This window comes from Neolamprologus brichardi, chromosome 23 (assembly GCF_056152115.1).
Source record: "Neolamprologus brichardi isolate AB-2024 chromosome 23, ASM5615211v1, whole genome shotgun sequence".
NCBI lineage: Eukaryota > Metazoa > Chordata > Actinopteri > Cichliformes > Cichlidae > Neolamprologus > Neolamprologus brichardi.
In genome coordinates, this window is record NC_142125.1 from 26,919,317 (window position 1) to 26,936,816 (window position 17,500).

Here is a 17,500-nt window from a genome sequence, read left to right on the forward strand (position 1 = left end):
TGCTCAGTGGTTGTTCTGAAAATCCACTGAAGTTCAGCGCATCTGCGCAAAAGGCTTTGCAGAAATACAGACTATACTTAAATAATAAAAAAAAAAAGAAATTTTGAAAAGGCCAGGCTGACTAGGCTGAAAATGAAATACTTGTAATTTATTACAAACATGACTCAGTGATAATTTTCCATGACATCCATGCACAATCACACAGGCTCACAACCTTTTGCATTTGTGTATTTGCCTCCAAAGGAAACAGATGATATACACACATCTTATGACATACACACACACACACACTGTCTCATAGCCAAGCTCCAGCCTTACCTCTCGCAGCAAATCTTTAGCCCACGGTGCTGATGTGCCTCTGCAGTGCCACTGGCTGTGCCTTCAGCCTGCCAGCTCGGATGAAGTGTTATCCTCAGTGTGAATGTTTGCTCCGCTCTCCTTCCCTTTGCAACGCTGAGCGTCCCTTCTCTCTCCTCCACTGCCGTCGCTGCTGCCGCGTCCTCAGCTGGCCTCTAGTACAATCCAGGTGGTCTGATGAGTGAGAGAGAAGAAGAGGAGGAAGAGGAGGAAGAGGTGCGTCTCCTGACAGGGAGCTGCTGCTGCTGCTGCTGCTGTGTGTGATGATGTCTGTGGCTGGTGACTATGAAGGCAGACTGTGTGTGTCTGTGTGTGAGGAGAGAGAGCAGAAGGGGAGAGACAGGACCTGCCATGCAGATATCAGCCCTATTGCGGTTAAATTTAAACCACCCTGCCTGCTGACACCTTGAGCCACGGCTGCTCTCCCTCTCCAGCACACTAACACACTGGGACGCAAGTGCACACGGATCCCTGATGGTGCCATATGGCTCATGAGCCTTTGGGAGTCTGTGACTATCAGAAGAGAAATAGTGAGCGGGGGTGTGAGGGGTGAAAGTCAAAAGAAAATGTGGTGGCTCAAATAAACTAAACATTGCCCCAAAACTGCTCGAAGATGTGAACAAAATGACTTTCAAAGTCAGCAATGTCAAATCCACCAGTCAGTGAAACTATCCTGTCAGTGTAAAGAACAGGGATGTCATACCTTTTTTATACTGTGGGCCATATGCATGAAGTTTAACATTTACAGTGCAAATTAGATTTTATACTGAAATAAGTGAAAAGCAATGAAAAATTACTGCACAACTTTTTGGGCTTAAATTGTAAGAAATAAATGTGTAAAAGTACAGAAAAAAGTGCAGTGGCTCATTGCCCAGACTGTCCCGTAATTATAAAACACAAAGCTTTTGTTAATTCATAGAAAATGTCCTTTTTTCTGTGGACTTATAAAGACATTTCCCTAGTAGATGTCATCATTTACTTGTTTATCTGTTACCTAAATGTAGTATGGATGACTATCCAGGAGGTCTTTATCAGTGGGAAAACTGTACGAAAATAAAGTTAAAAGTTGAGAATTTATACCATCTTTCACATTTTCCAAAGCCGCCCAGTGGACCAGATGGGTGACATTGCTAGGCCAATTCTGGCTCCTGGGCCTTATGTTTGATACCCCTGGTTAAGAAGTCTAACTACAAATTTACAGTACATGCCAGTTTGTTTGTTTTTTTAATGATAACGGCATGCTGTTGTAGAAAATAAAAGAAAACATAAGCTTCCTCCTCACCTGCTTGAGACAGTCTGCAGGTAGGAGCTAACACTGGTTAGCTTCTACTAGTATGCTAGTCGATAGTGGCTTGGCTAGCTACAAGTTTTTACATCATCATCATCATCATCATTATTATTATTATTATTATTATTATTATTATTATTATTATTATTTGCTTATTTTTGAAAGGAAATGCCCAAATTATTATTTACTGTATTTGTCTTTATTGTTTTAGATGAGGTAATGATTAAACTGAATACCAACATTTTACTGCATTTTTATTATTAGAATATGAATATGAAGGCAGCACGGTGGCACGGTGGTTAGCACTGTTGCCGCACAGCAAGAAGGTCCTGAGTTCAATTCCAACATCAGGCCGGGGTCTTTCTGTGTGGAGTTTGCATGTTCTCCCCGTGTTTGTGTGGGTTCCCTCCGGGTACTCCGGCTTCCTCCCACCGTCCAAAGACATGCAGCTTGTGGGGATAGGTTAATTGGAAAATCCAATTTGTCACTAGGAGTGAATGTGCGAATGAATGTGAGTGCGAATGGTTGTCTGTCCCTGTGTGTTAGCCCTGCGACAGACTGGCGACCTGTCCAGGGTGTACCCCGCCTCTCGCCCTATGACAGCTGGGATAGGCTCCAGCGCCCCCCGCGACCCTGAAAAAGGATAAGCGGAAGCGAATGGATGGATGGATGGAATATGAACATGCAGTGCATATTTACACTATGCCCAGCTGGCTGTGCACTGTGCTTCTAGCACAAGAGTATCCCTTCTTTGATAGTTAAAAAGTTGGCAACCCTTGGTAAGGATGCACCAAAAATAGATACCTGGTGCTTTGAGTGCTGGTTTAAAAAATAAGGGTTACTTTCTGATGCAGTCTGAGGCAGGAGGGTCGCAGACGGTTGAGTCACAGGCAGCTTCTTTCCCCTCAGCGGACGTCACAGCAGTAATAGAATTATGGGCATTGTTCAGCTTCAAATGGCATGCAGGGCTAAAATAAACTGCTTCGAAATGAATTCGTTTTCTATTCAAAGTCTGCCTTTCACTGAAGGAGAAAAAAAGCAGACCAAGGACTGACCTGTGGATGTGTCTTTCTTTAATGTGTGCCTGCGTGACCTGAATTGCATCAGGACTGGGAGTCCTCCAGCTGTCAGTGGCTCCTCTCCTTGACACTCTGCCATAAATCTACAGCCAACTCTCTTTTCTTTCACCTTTATTTACCCAGAGGTGTGTGTGTGTGTCCATGTGTGTCCATGGCTGTCTGTATGAGAATTGTTTGTTCAGTTCTTTGATTACTTGTTTACCAGTCTCATTCAGAAAGAAGAAAAATAATGTGGGAGTCCTCTTAAAAGCCACCTTCTTTTAAGCCTGCAGTGGGATATGGTCGGTGACTCAGCTGTTCTGACTGGAGCTTAAAAAAAATGGGGAACACACCTACACAAACATTTTGCCTTGATGTTTAAAAAAACCATGTAAGACAGCGGTCTCCAACCTTTATTGCGCCACGGACCGGTTTATGCCCGACAATATTTTCATGGACCGGCCTTTAAGGTGTCGCGGATAAATACAACAAAATAAAACTAGTACCGGTACCGAAAAAAAGAAAATTTATTCATAACACAGGTGAAAAGACCCAGGAAAACCAAGTAAACGATAAAAACGATAACAAAATAACGCTGAAAACCGATAAAAACCCTGAAAACTATACATTTTATACACTATACAAGCTCAGATGTTGGCTTACTCCACTCGTTTTAATCCGCACTTTAAAAACAGTTTCAAATCGTATAAAGCAGCAAAAAGCTATAACATGTTTTTACTGCAAACTGTGTGTCTGAAATCTAAACACTAACAGAATATGATAAAACAGCACGCGCTGGAATGATTATACTCTGACACGTTGACGACCCTGGACAGGTTGCCAGCCTACCACGGGGCTAACACACAGACAACCATTCACACCTATGGGCAATTTAGAAAACTCCACAGGAATTGAACTCAGGACCTTCTTCGTATGAGGCAACAGTGCTAACCACCGTGCAACCATACTGCCTGTTGTTAAAAAAATATCTATAATTTGACAGAGCTAAAAAAAACACAAAAGAAGAAATAGTAAGCCTAAAAACTACAGCAGATGAAGAGTATCTGAAAGTCATGACCTTAAGACAAAGGAACATATCCAGGAAAGACCTGACACAGGATGCATCTGGACCTTTAGCTGATTCATCTACTGTTAACTGAAGCCTCATCATAAAGGGTCTCAGTAGAGGGGTGGCTGTCAAGAAGCCATTTTTAAGGAAGGGAAACAGGGAGAAAAGGCTGAAGTATGAAAATCAGAAATGTGGCAACTCTTGAGTGATGGATCTGACCATTGCTTGAAATCATCATCCACAGCATGTCATTGTCCTGTCTTCACCCCCCCCCCCCCCCCCCCCCCATCCCTAATCGGTTGCAGCAGATGGCTGCCCGTCCCTAAAACCTCGTTCTGCTGGAGGTTTCTTCCTGTTAAAAGGGAGTTTTTCCTTCCTACTGTCACCCAAGCCCTTGCTCATAGGGGATCATATGATTGTTGAGGTTTTGATGCAACTGTTGTTGTGATTTGGTGCTATACAAATAAAATTTAATTAAGAATTGAAATTAATTTAGGTATATACAGAGCAGGTCAGGAGAGAAGTACAACACTGAGTGTCTACAGCAGGGGTGTCGAACTCCAGGCCTCGAGGGCCGGTGTCCTGCAGGTTTTAGATCTCACCCTGGGTCAACACACCTGAATCAAATTATTAGTTCATTACCAGGCCTCTGGAGAACTTCAAGACATGTTGACTGGCCCTCGAGGCCGTGAGTTCGACACCTGTGGTCTACAGCCATCTGTAAAACACGGTGGAGGCTCTGCCATGCTTCAGGCTCAGCCAGTGGTTTTGGAGGTTTTGTCAAAATTGATGGAATTATGAACACAGCAAAGTACCACCAGATATTGATCCATCATGCAATACCATCTGGAAAGCAACTGATTGGCACAACTTTATTTTTCATCGTGACAATGATCCCAAAGACACTGCCAATCTGGATAGAAAAGCACACAGTGGAGCACTGTCAGTCATGGCCTCTGTTTTTGCCTTATATACTTTCCATGTATGTTTGCAGGCGTTTCAATACATTTCTGCACCTACAGCCAGCAGGAGGTCGCAAAAAGAACTCTGATTGGACAGAAGTCTATAATTTATAATCTCATTTATAATCATTTATAATCACTGATGGGGATAACAGCGTTGCAAGTAATGGCGTTACTACCGGCGCTACTTTTTTCAGTAACGAGTACAGACGGTTGAAGCTGTGTTCAGCTTATCGCATCTTATGTCAGTTGCACGGAAGTAGCTGTAAGTAATCCGGGCGCTACAGCTTTAAGCAGCTGCGCGCTCCCACGGACGGCAATCACTTTCTGGCAGACGATCACTTTTTGGCACAACACCTGGAGCTAAGGGGGCAAAACAATTGCATGAGTGCTGCTGTTTGACTGAGGAAGAATAAAGTAGTCGTGGTAAGCCAATCACATGACCACTTCAAGATGACAAAGCAACAAGGTGATATATACCAGTTTTTAAATTGTGTTGATGGGCCACGTAAAACCAGAGTCATGATTAACAATATATACGCAGCATTTTTTCCTCAATAGTTTCGTCACGTTTACTGTCTAAGGACAGCGCTAGCAAGCACTCTCTGCTTATGAAAAAAAAAAAAAACCCAGTCCTTTTTGTATTGGTTGGAAAATGCACCATGTCAACTAGAGGTGGGAATCACCATACATCCCACGATCCGATATTATTATAATACTTAACGCACGATACGATATTATTGCAATTTTTAAAAATATTTTGCGATATTCAGATTCTGTACATAAAGGTAAACTTTATCAATATTCATTTTCTCTAATATCAAAGTCTCACACTCAGTCTTTCTCTCATTTCAGTTTTATTGTTGACAAACTGAACGGTTTGTATTACAGTCTAGTCCAACTTAACTAAATGCAACCATCTGGTACAATTATAGCTATTCTGAACTATGCAGTTTATGAAAACTATGCAGCCCCTTCAGCAACTGAAGAATTTGAAAGTAAATTAAAACAAAATATAATTTTACATTAAATAAAAAAGTTTTAAACTTAATTAAAATAAAACATGTCTTAAATTAAAATAAGTAAACTGTCATGTTTATTGCTGCCAAAAAAAAGTTAAACACATTTGGACAGTGAAGGAATGTCAGGATTCTTGCTCAGAAAAGGGATCAACATGCTCTGAAGTCAGAGCACAAAAACCTTTTTTGTAACAAAATATCGATTTCTGCTGTCCCTGTATCGATACATTATTAGCAAACAAAATATCATAATACTACACAGTATCGATTTTTCCCCCCACCCCTAATGTCGACCAATCAAAAAATGATATGGCAACATAAGAGGGGGAAGTTTTAGGAGTGATGGCGAGAGAGAGAGAGAGAGAGAGACAGCAGAAAAAGAGAGAGAGCGAGTTTTGAGATGTGAGAGATTTGTAACGTTTAGCGTGTTTGGAGTGTGTAGTTCGTGTGTTGTCTTGTGTAATTAGTGTGTAGTGTTATGGATAGTTTTGTGTTGTGTGTCAGAACAATGAGGCGACTGCTGTCTCCAGGTAGAAAACAGGAGTGATACACCTGCTGCTGTCAGACCTGCAGGAATCAGGCTGTGATGTTCTCCTTTATTTTATAGTGGACAGAAATATTTGGAGTGGCACAAATAATTTGTGTGGCATCTTATTAAATGCAGAACACCTGATTGTTATGTAAATAGTTTGAAATGGTTATTTAAAAAAAGGTAAATAGCTGCAAATAACTTGCAACATATGATTTTAAAATTGACAATTTATATTTGCATTTAAAGTTATAAAATATGATTCATTAAACATGTTTGTGGTTGTTACAGTAAAAAATATCACTTTTTCAACTCGGATGTTAATTAGTTTTTTTCTGATTTTAGATCAATTGTGTTAATACAATAAATAAAAAAGAAAACATAACCGTAAATTCAGACATGTGAGGTTGTGCTGAAAAGGATGATACCAAACAAGGCAAAGTAAATAGTTTTTAAAGGTAAAATGTGTGTGTGGGGGGCGGGAATTAAAAGTAGTTAAAAATGGCCTCTGGACCCCAGAGGGTTAAACTTTTTTTTTTTAAAGTAACTCAATAGTTACTTTTCAAGTAATTAATTACTTTTAGAATATTGTAACTCAGTTACTAACTCAGTTACTTTTTTTGAAAAAGTAACTAGTAACTATAATTAATTACTTTTTCGAAGTAACTTGCCCAACACTGTTTATAATCATTTATAATCTCAGCTTCATGGTCTTTATTATTAGTTTCAAGTGTTATTTAGTAGAACATGGCATTAATTTGCACATTTGCAACCAATATAGAGTAAAATAGATGACAACAAATGATTAACAAGTGAATAACAAGTCACTAATGTAAGAGTGTGCAGTGCACTCAGTTTGTCAGTCTGTGATTTAGCACAAGAGAATCCACTCATCAATGCTAAACATTAACACTATTAAATTTTGTGTGGCTGCTCTATCAAGCCTTTGAAAACTATGTGAACTATGTAATGAAACACTACACATATGTGATGAAATGTCATACGTTTCAAAACTTTTGTCAAGTCCAGACGTTTTGCAGCGTAAGTCCTGGACTGGTCTTGGGAAGTTGTAACCTTACACCGGTCACTAATCACAAACATCACAGAATTAACCTCACTGACAGCTCTGAAGGTGGCACGACAGAAAGTGCAGGCCTCGAAGTTTCCAACTAGCCATCTCTCATCACTCGCAAATGGTTGTGTGTCTATGTGTGCTTCTGATCTGGATGTGCACATGCTCAGAGGTGTCATGTTGCTTTACTCTCATTCACTACCATATTCAGTCATCAAGTTTGTTTATGTTGATTAGACAAGATAAACATGATAAGTTACAGGGAAGACGGGGGGGGGGGGGGTGAATTTTTGTTTAGTATAAACTGAATTTCAGTTCTTTGCCTTGGAAATGGCAACAAACTGAAAGCACCACAATGCTCAGCTTTTGATTATGTAACACAGGTTGTTTTCATCTGATGATGAAGATTGTTTTGTCTAAAGAATTATATACTTTAATCAGCCCAACCACCACACAAGTCATAAACTAGCTAGCATGAATATACACTCATTATCCACTTCGTTAGTTGCACAATGCTTGTACTGGGTTTACCGTCAGAGCCGTCTTAATTCTGCATGGTGTAGATTCAACAAGGTGCTGGAAACACTCAAAGATTTGGGTCTATATTGACATGATAGCATCACACATGAATCTTCTCCCACACAATTTCCCCACTGGCAACCCACATTGTTGGGACAAAGCAGGATGGATCCATGCTTTCATGTTATTGACACTAAATTCCGATCCTACCATCTGAATGTTTTCCCAATTTTCTATTGTTCAGTTTTGGTGAAACTGTGTTAATTGTACTTTCCTGTTCAAAGCTGTAGGGAGTTAGTGATCTTCTGCTGCTGTCATCTTTTTGTTTGAAGACTTGATGTGTTGTGCATTCAGAGGTTCAGTATACCTCAGTTGTATCGTGTTGTTATTTGAGTTACTTTTACCTTCCTACTAGCTTGAAGCACTCTGGCCATTCTCCTCTGAGCTCTGGCATCAATAAGGTATTTTTCCCAGAAAACTGCTGCTCATTTTGTTAAAAAAAGAAATCAAATCTGTTTCCAAACAGAAACTGACCGTGCATCTGCTGATTCATTCTAATTGTTTCTTGAATACTATTTTCATTTTTTTCTCCAGACACCAAGTTACAAAATAATCTAATTGTGCATGTGTGTGTTTAGCAGATGGTCCCATTCTCCTAACTTTGTTGTATTCACATGCTGTTAAGCCAGAATGTGTAATGTTTACAAAAAAATACGCAAGGAAATATCTAAATAACATCTTGATAATCAATTCTTGTCTATTATTTCCTTTCCTGACCTTTTACTAAATAACATTTCTGACTAAACTAAGTGTGCAGGAACTAATCAATCTGATCCCTATTTCGAACGAATGACAGAAACAATGAATCATCACTAAATATTCTTACCATCAACCAGACGTTTGCCTCCGTCTGCCATGTTTGGGCTCTGAGGTAAATAACTTTGTAAGATATACAGCAGGAATTTCTCCAGCTTTCCAAGTGTGTGTGTGTGTGTTTTTTTCCCACTTTGTTTGTCATTAAATCAGCTTGCATCATGCAACAGTACAAACTAACCATCTCCTGGGTAAGACTAACTCTCCATTGTCCCATCTTTCTCACAGTGATGACTCTAACCCATTTTCATTAGTCTCTTGGTAAGTTGGAGCACCTGCCTCTATCCAATCCACATCCACGGCGACCATGGGTGCTGTTTTATCACTCCCTTTACGAGCTGTCTGCTCAGCAGTTCAATACAGTACATGTCAAAGCAGCTGTTAATGGCCTTTTTGGGGCATTTGCTATTGCACTAAAGAGCTTTTACACAACAAAAGAGCTACTTTACAAATGTGTGCTGTGTATACTTTTAGAAAGAGGGGGGGTCTGAATGTCATCTCAGGGACTCTGTATATAAGTAATCTGCTTGTGCTGAAAAATGTGAAGAACTGGCTCATTCTTACATACAACATGCATTTGTATGTCAGTGTGCCTCATCTTTGTTTTTGGTTACTAATTTCTGGAATCTTTCTATCCAATTTCTTCCACTTATCCAATTCAGGGTTTCTGTGGAGCTGGAGACTGTCAAAGGGTTAAAGGTGGGGTGCATGTCACAGGTCTGCCAGGGGGACATTTGTGAAACAGTGGGTCCTTGTTTCAGACAGAAATAAACAAGCGGGATTCGTACATTCATCATAAAAAAACTGCAGTTAAAACAATTTAACACCAGCGAAGCTGCACTGAACCCCCTGCTTAACACCTTCTGCCAGATGAAGAACAGATACACAGCAGACACAGTTACTTACACCGGAGAGGAATTATCGCTATGAGGAAAACGAGAAAAGTCGTTTTTAATTTGATTTTTATTGAGGCATGATTTGTTAGCTGCCATGTAAAACCAAGCAAATGTTTTCCACTTGGTTATGCCAAGTTATTTTATCACATACAGCTACACACACACACACACACACTCTCTGACCCCCATCCTCCTTCCTCTCTCGCTCGGCATTATGGGAGCGGGCCATTTAAAAACAGAGGTATTTACGACTCAGCCCTCTCCTTTTGAGTTCCTGGAGCTCCTCTCGACATGTGGGTCTGGCAGCTCAGTTTAAAGATAGACTGGGTTTTGGTTGTGCCTATTTTATGTCACGGTCCATCTGTCTGTCTGTACACCTGCCTGTCTGTCTGTTAAAGCAGGGCTGAACATTTCCTAGTTATGCAACGTAAGTAAGGTCAGCTTAAGAAAGAAAATTGAAGCTTTTTTATATTCACAAATGTGTCTGGGCAGTCTCCTTGATTCATTGTGCCTTGGATAATCAACTCAGAAGGGATGCAGTTTACGAAGTCATCTCAAGCCACTGTACAATGAAAAAGTAAAGAACCTAAAATATTGTAAATAGAAAGTTGATAAGCATGTATGTGATAGTGGAGAGGAGTAATTCCCTTTTACCTCTTTATTGAACATGGACCTGGCAGTAGGCCCATTTACCAGTGCACTTTAAGTGAGAGCTAGAGGCCAAATCCAAACAGTTTCACAAAGAAGATAGCCGTTATGGGAAATTCAGTGTATAATAGTAGCACAAAGGAAAATCACATTACTGTTACTCCTCAATGATTTTGGGCTGGAGAAAAAAATCCCAATGCTTCCTGAAAGATGAGAATTATTTTTACATTTTAAAGCCAAAACCAAAAATCTTGTCAGTCCGGCTCAGTCTCAGTAAAAATCTTAATATTTTCATCTTTCATCTGTTTTTATTTTTAGAAAAATATTCTAAAATTTAACTATAAAATAACACAAATGAGAAAATTCAAGCATTATTAAGGACCAGTACTATAAAATTAGCCTTTTTGTAAATACACCTATGTAGTGTTCACTGCTGTCCATGTGTATTTTAAAACCTTTTTTAAAGATTGTCTAATCAAATGGTGCCTTTTCACATTGTTTATGATTAACAACAAGGGTTGCACTCCAGCTGCAGTAATACAAGTTCTTCAGGTGTATAAACAATGTAAAAGAAATAATAAAATAAAGTGTAAGAACTGTTATGTTAATGGCTTTTCTGGGCAGATATGAAATCAAAGCGTTCCTTCCCCACACTTCACATCTGAAGGAATCTGTCACCACCCACTGGTGAACAAGGAGAAATCAGCCATCTCTGAACCACAGCTGAAAACGATGCAGTGATGAGTGAAGCACAGCAGGGTAGAAGAACAGAACAACTCTGCAGAGCCTGACCTGTCACAGTGCAGTGCTGTGCAACGTTTCCATCGTCACTTTTATCAGTAGACTTTTGGAGTGGATGAAGTCAGTGGTCTGGAGACGGCCTGTCAGATAAAGAAAAAGACAAAACACCTTCACAGGTGTTCACACTTCTACAAAGCAGCACCATTGAGGCCGGCATATAGAGTTGGGTCGTAGTCGTATGTTTTTATATGTGGCAGTTATTTAAGACAGTATCATAGCTATACCTAACTAGCCTGTCAGACACATTTATTCAAAACCTGAGAGATTATTGTACACACTTGATTTTAATGCTTTATGTTTAAAGCACTGATTATGGGTCTAAACCAGGTGTGTCCAACTCCAGCCCTCAAGGGTGTCCTGCAGGTTTTAGATATCACCCTGGGTCAGCACAACTGAATCAAATGATTTGTTCATTATCAGGCCTCTGGAGAACTTTAAGACATGTTTAAGAGGCAATTTAGCCATTTAAATCAGCTGTGTTGGATCAAGGAGACATCTTAAAACCTGCAGGACGCCAGCCCTTGAGGCCATGAGTTGGACACACCTGGTCTAAACAGTCAAAACAAAGTGGGAGATTCCAACTAGTGCCACAGTAAAGGAGGCCCAGACTGATTGTCGCTTGGCCAAAAGGTTTCTAGAAATACGATTTCACAAACACATTTGGTTAATAATTAAATTCTGTCATGTTGTTAGAAATGTCTGCGTGTTTAATCTCGTTAAATGTTTTGATTGAGAGTGTTTAGCTGCATCCATCTTCTGGGTGGAGCTACCTGCCCTAAAGGCCGGAAGAGAGGAAGGGAGCATGTGTCGGCAGCACCAATTGGTCGCAGCTGTCAGCTGAGCCCTTGCTGCTATCATTCAAGACATTCAGTGCTTTTTGTGGTTATGTTGAAGAGAATCCTCAGACATGTCTGACACGTATTTTGAAATTCTGCAACGGAGCTGCAGTTCAGGGAACTACATCCCGTCAGGTCGGCAGCTTCCCAGGACGCCGCCCTTAACAAACGTAACAAGACAACTGGATTTCACCAACTCTGAGGAACCAGAGCAGAACATGGAGGTACATAAACGTATTTTTTGTTTTTTTTTTAAATCAGACTACTTCATTGACTTGACCCATCAATGTTTGTGCTTTCATAAATAGGATGGTGTCAGAGATAAAGACGAAGGTAACCAAAAAAGGCAGGCAGATACAGGTGATCAACAGTTTTGTTTTAGATCCTTTGAAAATGATACAAATATTAAACGTTCCCATTTGGATTTTAACAGGTGTCTAATTTATTGAGCAGAAACTGAAATCATCTAGATTTTAGTTTTTGTAAAGAAAGTTTCACACTTAGGTTTTTGTCACAAAGTTTTGTCTTAATTACTATTTGCTCAGAAGAACTTCCAGAATCTCATGACCCTCACTCCATGCTGAAAGGGATGAAGGGTTACCAGCTCACTGCTGCTGACTTGGAATTTTTAAAAAAGATGAAAGAAGAGCAGCTTGTCAAAAAAATGCAGGTAGGCCTCATATATGGGCATTTCACCGTGAACAGCTATTAGTGCGCTGATACAGTTGGATGTTCTGGTGGTCCTCAGGTTAAACTAGAAGAAGTGCAGAAGCTGTTAAAAACGGAAATGGTGGCCTTAGAGTTGGCATGTGCTTCCAAGGAGAAAGCAGAGGCTGAGCTCAAGAGGGTGAGTTATTCTGAAATGCAATAGACGTGGTGACTTTCACACATGCAACATGACCTCCTATGCTGTGAGCCTCCAAATGTATCCTTTAAAAGCAACTCTTTGATGTTTCTTTACTTCTACAGTTGCTCCTGGGGCGCATCTGTCTCTTTTTATTGTCGTAATAACTCAGTGTATGTTCAAGCTTCAGTGTGTTACAGGCATCTTCACTGGCTTCTTATATTCCCCCCTAAAATAGCATTATCCCCCACCACCAAAAAAAGTCTTTACTTGAAGGGCAGCGATGGTACGGACTTGAAGTTTAAAAAGATGGATCCTTTGAATGATTCCTTCTGGCATTTACAGCCTGTTAGATAACATTCACTGGAAATTCCTCAAAATCATGGAAGCTCTTAACAAAGGTTAAGAGGCATATTTAATCCACAACATCAAACGCTAACCTGCAGACTTTAGTTTTTTTGCTTTACCAAAAAAAACAAAACACTAAACCTTGCAATAGAGACATGTACAGATTGTTTGCAGTTGAAGTTTCACTGGAAAGGTGTTTTTAATGTATTCTGGTGATAAATCTCCTCCCTGTTCTTTGTCAGTTCCCATCTTGTATAGAGGTCACCGAGTGGGCAAAGGTGGTCCTCAGAATGGCATGCCCACAGGCTGACTTGACTGACGCGGATGCCAAATCTCTCCTATCCATGATGAAAATGAGAGACATCCAGGACGCCATGGATAAGAAGAGGGTCGAGTTGTATCAAATAAAGAAGATGGTGGCAAACAAGTAATGTCTTCCTTGGATAAAGTAATGTAAGGCCAGGGTTATGGCTCTGTCTATTCATGTTTTGCAGTAATGGTTTGCATCGCTGATGAATGCTGTCAGCATCTTGGCTTCTGAAAGAAAGAAAAAAAAAAATCCCATTACTGTTCATATATTTGACATCACAGAAGGAAGGAGGAGGCTGAAGAGAGAGGACAGATGGAAAGGCAAATTGCCAATGAACAGGTAAGAGAATATGGAGGCTGAAAACTGCAAAAATATGCACTCACTGGCTGCATCATTAAGTGCACCTTGCTGGTACTGGGTTGGACCTCTTTCAGCTTCAGAACAGACTGAATTCTTTATGGTGCAGATTCATGAAGGTGCTGAAAACATTCCTTCAAGATTTTGATCCATATTGACATGACAGTGTCACACAGTTCCTGTAGATTTGTTGGCTGCATGACTGTGATGTGAATCTCCTCATGAACACATGAAAAAGAAGCTCCATTTAACTGCGATCTTGTGACTTTGGAGGCCGGTTGAGTACAGAGAATTCATTGCCATGTTCAAGAAACCAGTTTGAGATGTTAATATTAATTGTAGTTTCCTCTTCTTAGCTGTTAGGAAGTGGCACCCAGTGTTGCCAAATATGGGTAAGCTGTTGCGAATTGTAGCTTCACTTTCCTGTTCTTTGCTGACAGGAGTGTGCTCTTCTGCTGCTGTAGCTCATCTGCTTCAAGGTTCAACATGTTGTGTGTTCACACATGCTTTTCCGTATACCGTGGTTGTTTCTGTAACAAGCAGTTATTTGAGTTAGTATTACCCTACTGTCAGCTTGAAGTAGTCTGGCCATTCATCTTTGACCTCAGCAAGGTATTTCCACCCAGAACTGTTGCTCACTAGATATTTTCTGTAAATACTAAAGATGGTTTTTGTCGGGACAAATCCCAGTAGATCAGTGGTTTCTGTAACAACCATACCACAATCAAAGTCACTTAAATCCCCTTTATTCTGATTCTCAGGCTGAACTTCAACAGGTGGTCTTGACCATGTCTGCATGCCTAAATCCATTGAGTTGTTTCCATGTGACTGACTGATTAGAGATTTGTATTTTTAAGTGGTTGAAAAGGTATCCCTATTAAAGTGGTCAGTGAGTATAGGAAGCCATCAATATATGTATAACTTGTAATGGAAAATAGTGTTTTCTATTGAATGTTTTTTTTTTGTTTTGGTTTTCTCCCCTCCAATTTTTGAATAGTCAGCAGGGGCTGTCACTCAGTCCTTCATGAAGTCAACTTCTTGGTGGTAGTTAAATTCAAGAGCAGTAAAGAAGATGGCAGTCTGTCAGAAAAACCGAAATAGAACTGAGCTGTTGGGGGTTAATTTGTCCGTTTTTGCCTCCCATAAAAGAGAGGCTCCAGCCTGAAAGTCTACATTTATTGACTATTTGTATCTGTTTCAGCTGCGGATACAAGGTTTGATGAGGCAGTTGTCTGATTTGAAAGCTGAACTTGCACAGCGTGAGGTGAGGACCTGATTTAATCTCATCTTACACCCCTTCATTTATCTTTTTAAACTTGAGGTTTGGTGCCTGTATCCACACATTAACAAAAGGCTTACTATTTTTCCATTTATGTGGTTTCAAAGGAGGCCTGCAAGTCTCTGGAAATGCAGGTGAACATCACAGAAGCACCAGAAATCAAAGAAGATTTAGATGCCATTAAAAGCCAAATGAAGCTGCCAAGAAAGAGACAAAAGAAAGCTGTTAAATCTACTGAAATGTTGCAAGACGCGACAAACACAAGTAAATCAACAAGGAGTAGAAACAGGGACACTCTGAAAACCTCAGCCGAAGAGCCAACCCGGTCCGGACCTCCAGGAGAGCAACAGAAAAAGAAGGTTAAAGCAAGCAGAGGGGAAAATGAGGAAGCTGAAGGGCAGGACTTAAATTCCGGAGAGTCAGTACAACCTGTGAGAGGACGAAGAAAGCCTGCTGGAACTGCTCAGACCACAGTTTCCCAACAGAAAAGTCAAAGTAAAGTGAAAACTGGGGAACCTGAGGTGCCCTCTCGTGGCAGGAGGAGAGCTGCTGCCACCACTGCAGATAATGCTGGAGAGGAGGCACAAAACGAAGGTCTGAGGAGATCCAAGAGGATCGCCAGCAAGAAGTGAGGAGGTGCACATTTTTAGCCTTATTAAATTATCATTATAACCTAATTACAAACACATTTATTCAAAGTTCAAAAATGTATTGTTTTATCAGTTTGTCATTTTAATCATAAATTTGCTTTTTTCCTATAAAAAATAAAGTGGAACTTTCTCAAAGGTAGACTTGTGTTTTTCCTCTAATAATGCAGCGGCCTCTCTCGCTTAATAGTACAGGCTTCAGCACTGGAAGCAGTTGTTGTTGTTAACTAAGCTGCTGACCAACCCATATGGACCTTCGCAATGAAACCCACCCCATCCATTATCCAGGTTTGGGACTAGCATTAAGGGCTACATTTGCTCGTGTGTCTCTGCATTTAGTTATTATTAAATTCCGGATCTCTTCCAGAGCATGTCTTTGTCCTGTCTTCCTTCCTCACCGACAACCCGTCGCAGCAGACAGCCCCTCCCTAAACCCTGGTTCTGCTGGATGTTTTATTGTAGTGCTTTTACCATAAGAAGTGCCTTGAGACAATTGTTGTTGTTGATTTGGTGCTATATAAATAAAACTACATTAAATTTAATTGAACTGTGGACACCCCATGGCTGGATTACAAGCTGGACTATTTCTGAGTGTTAATCAGTGCAGGGTGAAATGAAGTTGTTCCCCCTAAATGTGTATGTAAAATTACAAAAAAAAGAAAAACATGAAATGAATTGTTCTTACGAGAAAACTGCTCGCCTGAGAGTAAATGTTGAGAGATTTGTCAAATGTAACAGTCTCAGGGAGGTTAAAGGCTGGTCGGCTGCAGAGCAGGAGCATTAATGCTGACTTGTGGTTTCCATTTTCCCTCAAACACCTTTAGGAGAGTGAATACTTGCCAGCACTGGGGCCTGAAGCCCGAACCCTCATGACAAACCAAATTATAAGTGATGTTTAATTTGTTGTTTTAATAACTGAATTGAATATGACCGTGCAATCTTTACGGACCGTTTAACCTCGAAGGGAGAACTGAGCTGTAAACCTAGATGGACTGATCGGCACATGTTAATGTAGCAAATATTTTGAATGAGAGGTTTCTGTAGCCCATTTTTTTGTAGGTGTGAGCTGATGTTTTATCACACCTCATCTCTCTTCCACTGTCACAGTTGGAAATGAGTCACAAGCACTGGGGATTCACTGTAATTTCCTCTCTAATAACTCTTAGGAGGCTAAACTTCAATTTGGATGCAGGCTGCCATCGTTAATCTTGCATTAGGATGGAAGAAAAACACCCTGCGCTAACATGGGAAAATGTGCTGACAGTAGGAATGTTTCATGGCACCTTCTTGAGTTACAAATAAAGTTTGATCTGACAGTTGGCTTTCACTCCTTTGCCACGATCCGCTTCACGAACTGCTGCGGTCTTAACAGCCGAAGTAACGTCTATCTGACCAACTAGACTTCTGCTATTTTTCCACCTTGGGTCTTGATCCTTGTCTTTCCCAGCTGTCTGGGAGGCTCGCTTTCAGTCTGACTGTAATCCTCGGAACGTGATGAGGGATTCCCCCCCCCCCCCCCCCCTTTTTTTTTTTTTTCTTCTTTTCATTCTAAAAGCTATCCATACACACTCAAAAACGTACACAAGCACAACTGGTGAAATTTTCATCCAGAGGTCAATAGCAGCGACCCAGCCAAGACCAAAGTAATACAAGTATAGGGTGGGAAGAATGGCTCCATATCCTGCTATTAAATTAATACTCTAATATCAATAAATTCATCCTCCAGTATATTGTGAGCAAGAGTTTTCCCTAAAATGGGTTTAGTTTTTACTGTGGACATTTTAACTT

At 40.4% G+C, this 17,500-nt stretch overlaps 2 protein-coding genes across 4 annotated transcripts in view; one reads left to right on the plus strand and one right to left on the minus strand.

Annotated features, from left to right (window-relative positions):
- Nucleotides 1-769, minus strand: part of filip1l (filamin A interacting protein 1-like) — a 102,584-nt gene extending 101,815 nt beyond the window's left edge. For all 3 annotated transcript variants that reach the window (XM_035908604.2, XM_006792803.3, XM_087836296.1), the window contains exon 1: nucleotides 319-769. The gene's annotated coding sequence lies outside the window, so the exon portion shown is untranslated. The remainder of the gene's footprint in view (nucleotides 1-318) is intronic.
- An 11,229-nt stretch (nucleotides 770-11,998) lies between these two features.
- Nucleotides 11,999-15,697, plus strand: LOC118454312 (uncharacterized). Its single transcript, XM_087836770.1, has 8 exons — nucleotides 11,999-12,151; nucleotides 12,236-12,287; nucleotides 12,473-12,597; nucleotides 12,676-12,774; nucleotides 13,362-13,546; nucleotides 13,711-13,768; nucleotides 14,988-15,050; nucleotides 15,173-15,697. Exons 1-8 carry the CDS (start codon nucleotides 11,999-12,001, stop codon nucleotides 15,695-15,697), a joined length of 1,260 nt encoding a protein of 419 aa, XP_087692896.1.
- The last annotated feature ends 1,803 nt before the right edge of the window (nucleotides 15,698-17,500 follow it).

Coding starts and splice junctions, on each gene's coding strand:
- LOC118454312 (XM_087836770.1), top strand. CDS start 11,999: ATGTCTGACACGTATTTTGAAATTCTGCAACGGAGCTGCAGTTCAGGG. Junction 12,775..13,361: donor CAGAGGCTGAGCTCAAGAGG/GTGAGTTATTCT, acceptor GTTCTTTGTCAG/TTCCCATCTTGTATAGAGGT. Junction 13,769..14,987: donor GGCAAATTGCCAATGAACAG/GTAAGAGAATAT, acceptor TATCTGTTTCAG/CTGCGGATACAAGGTTTGAT.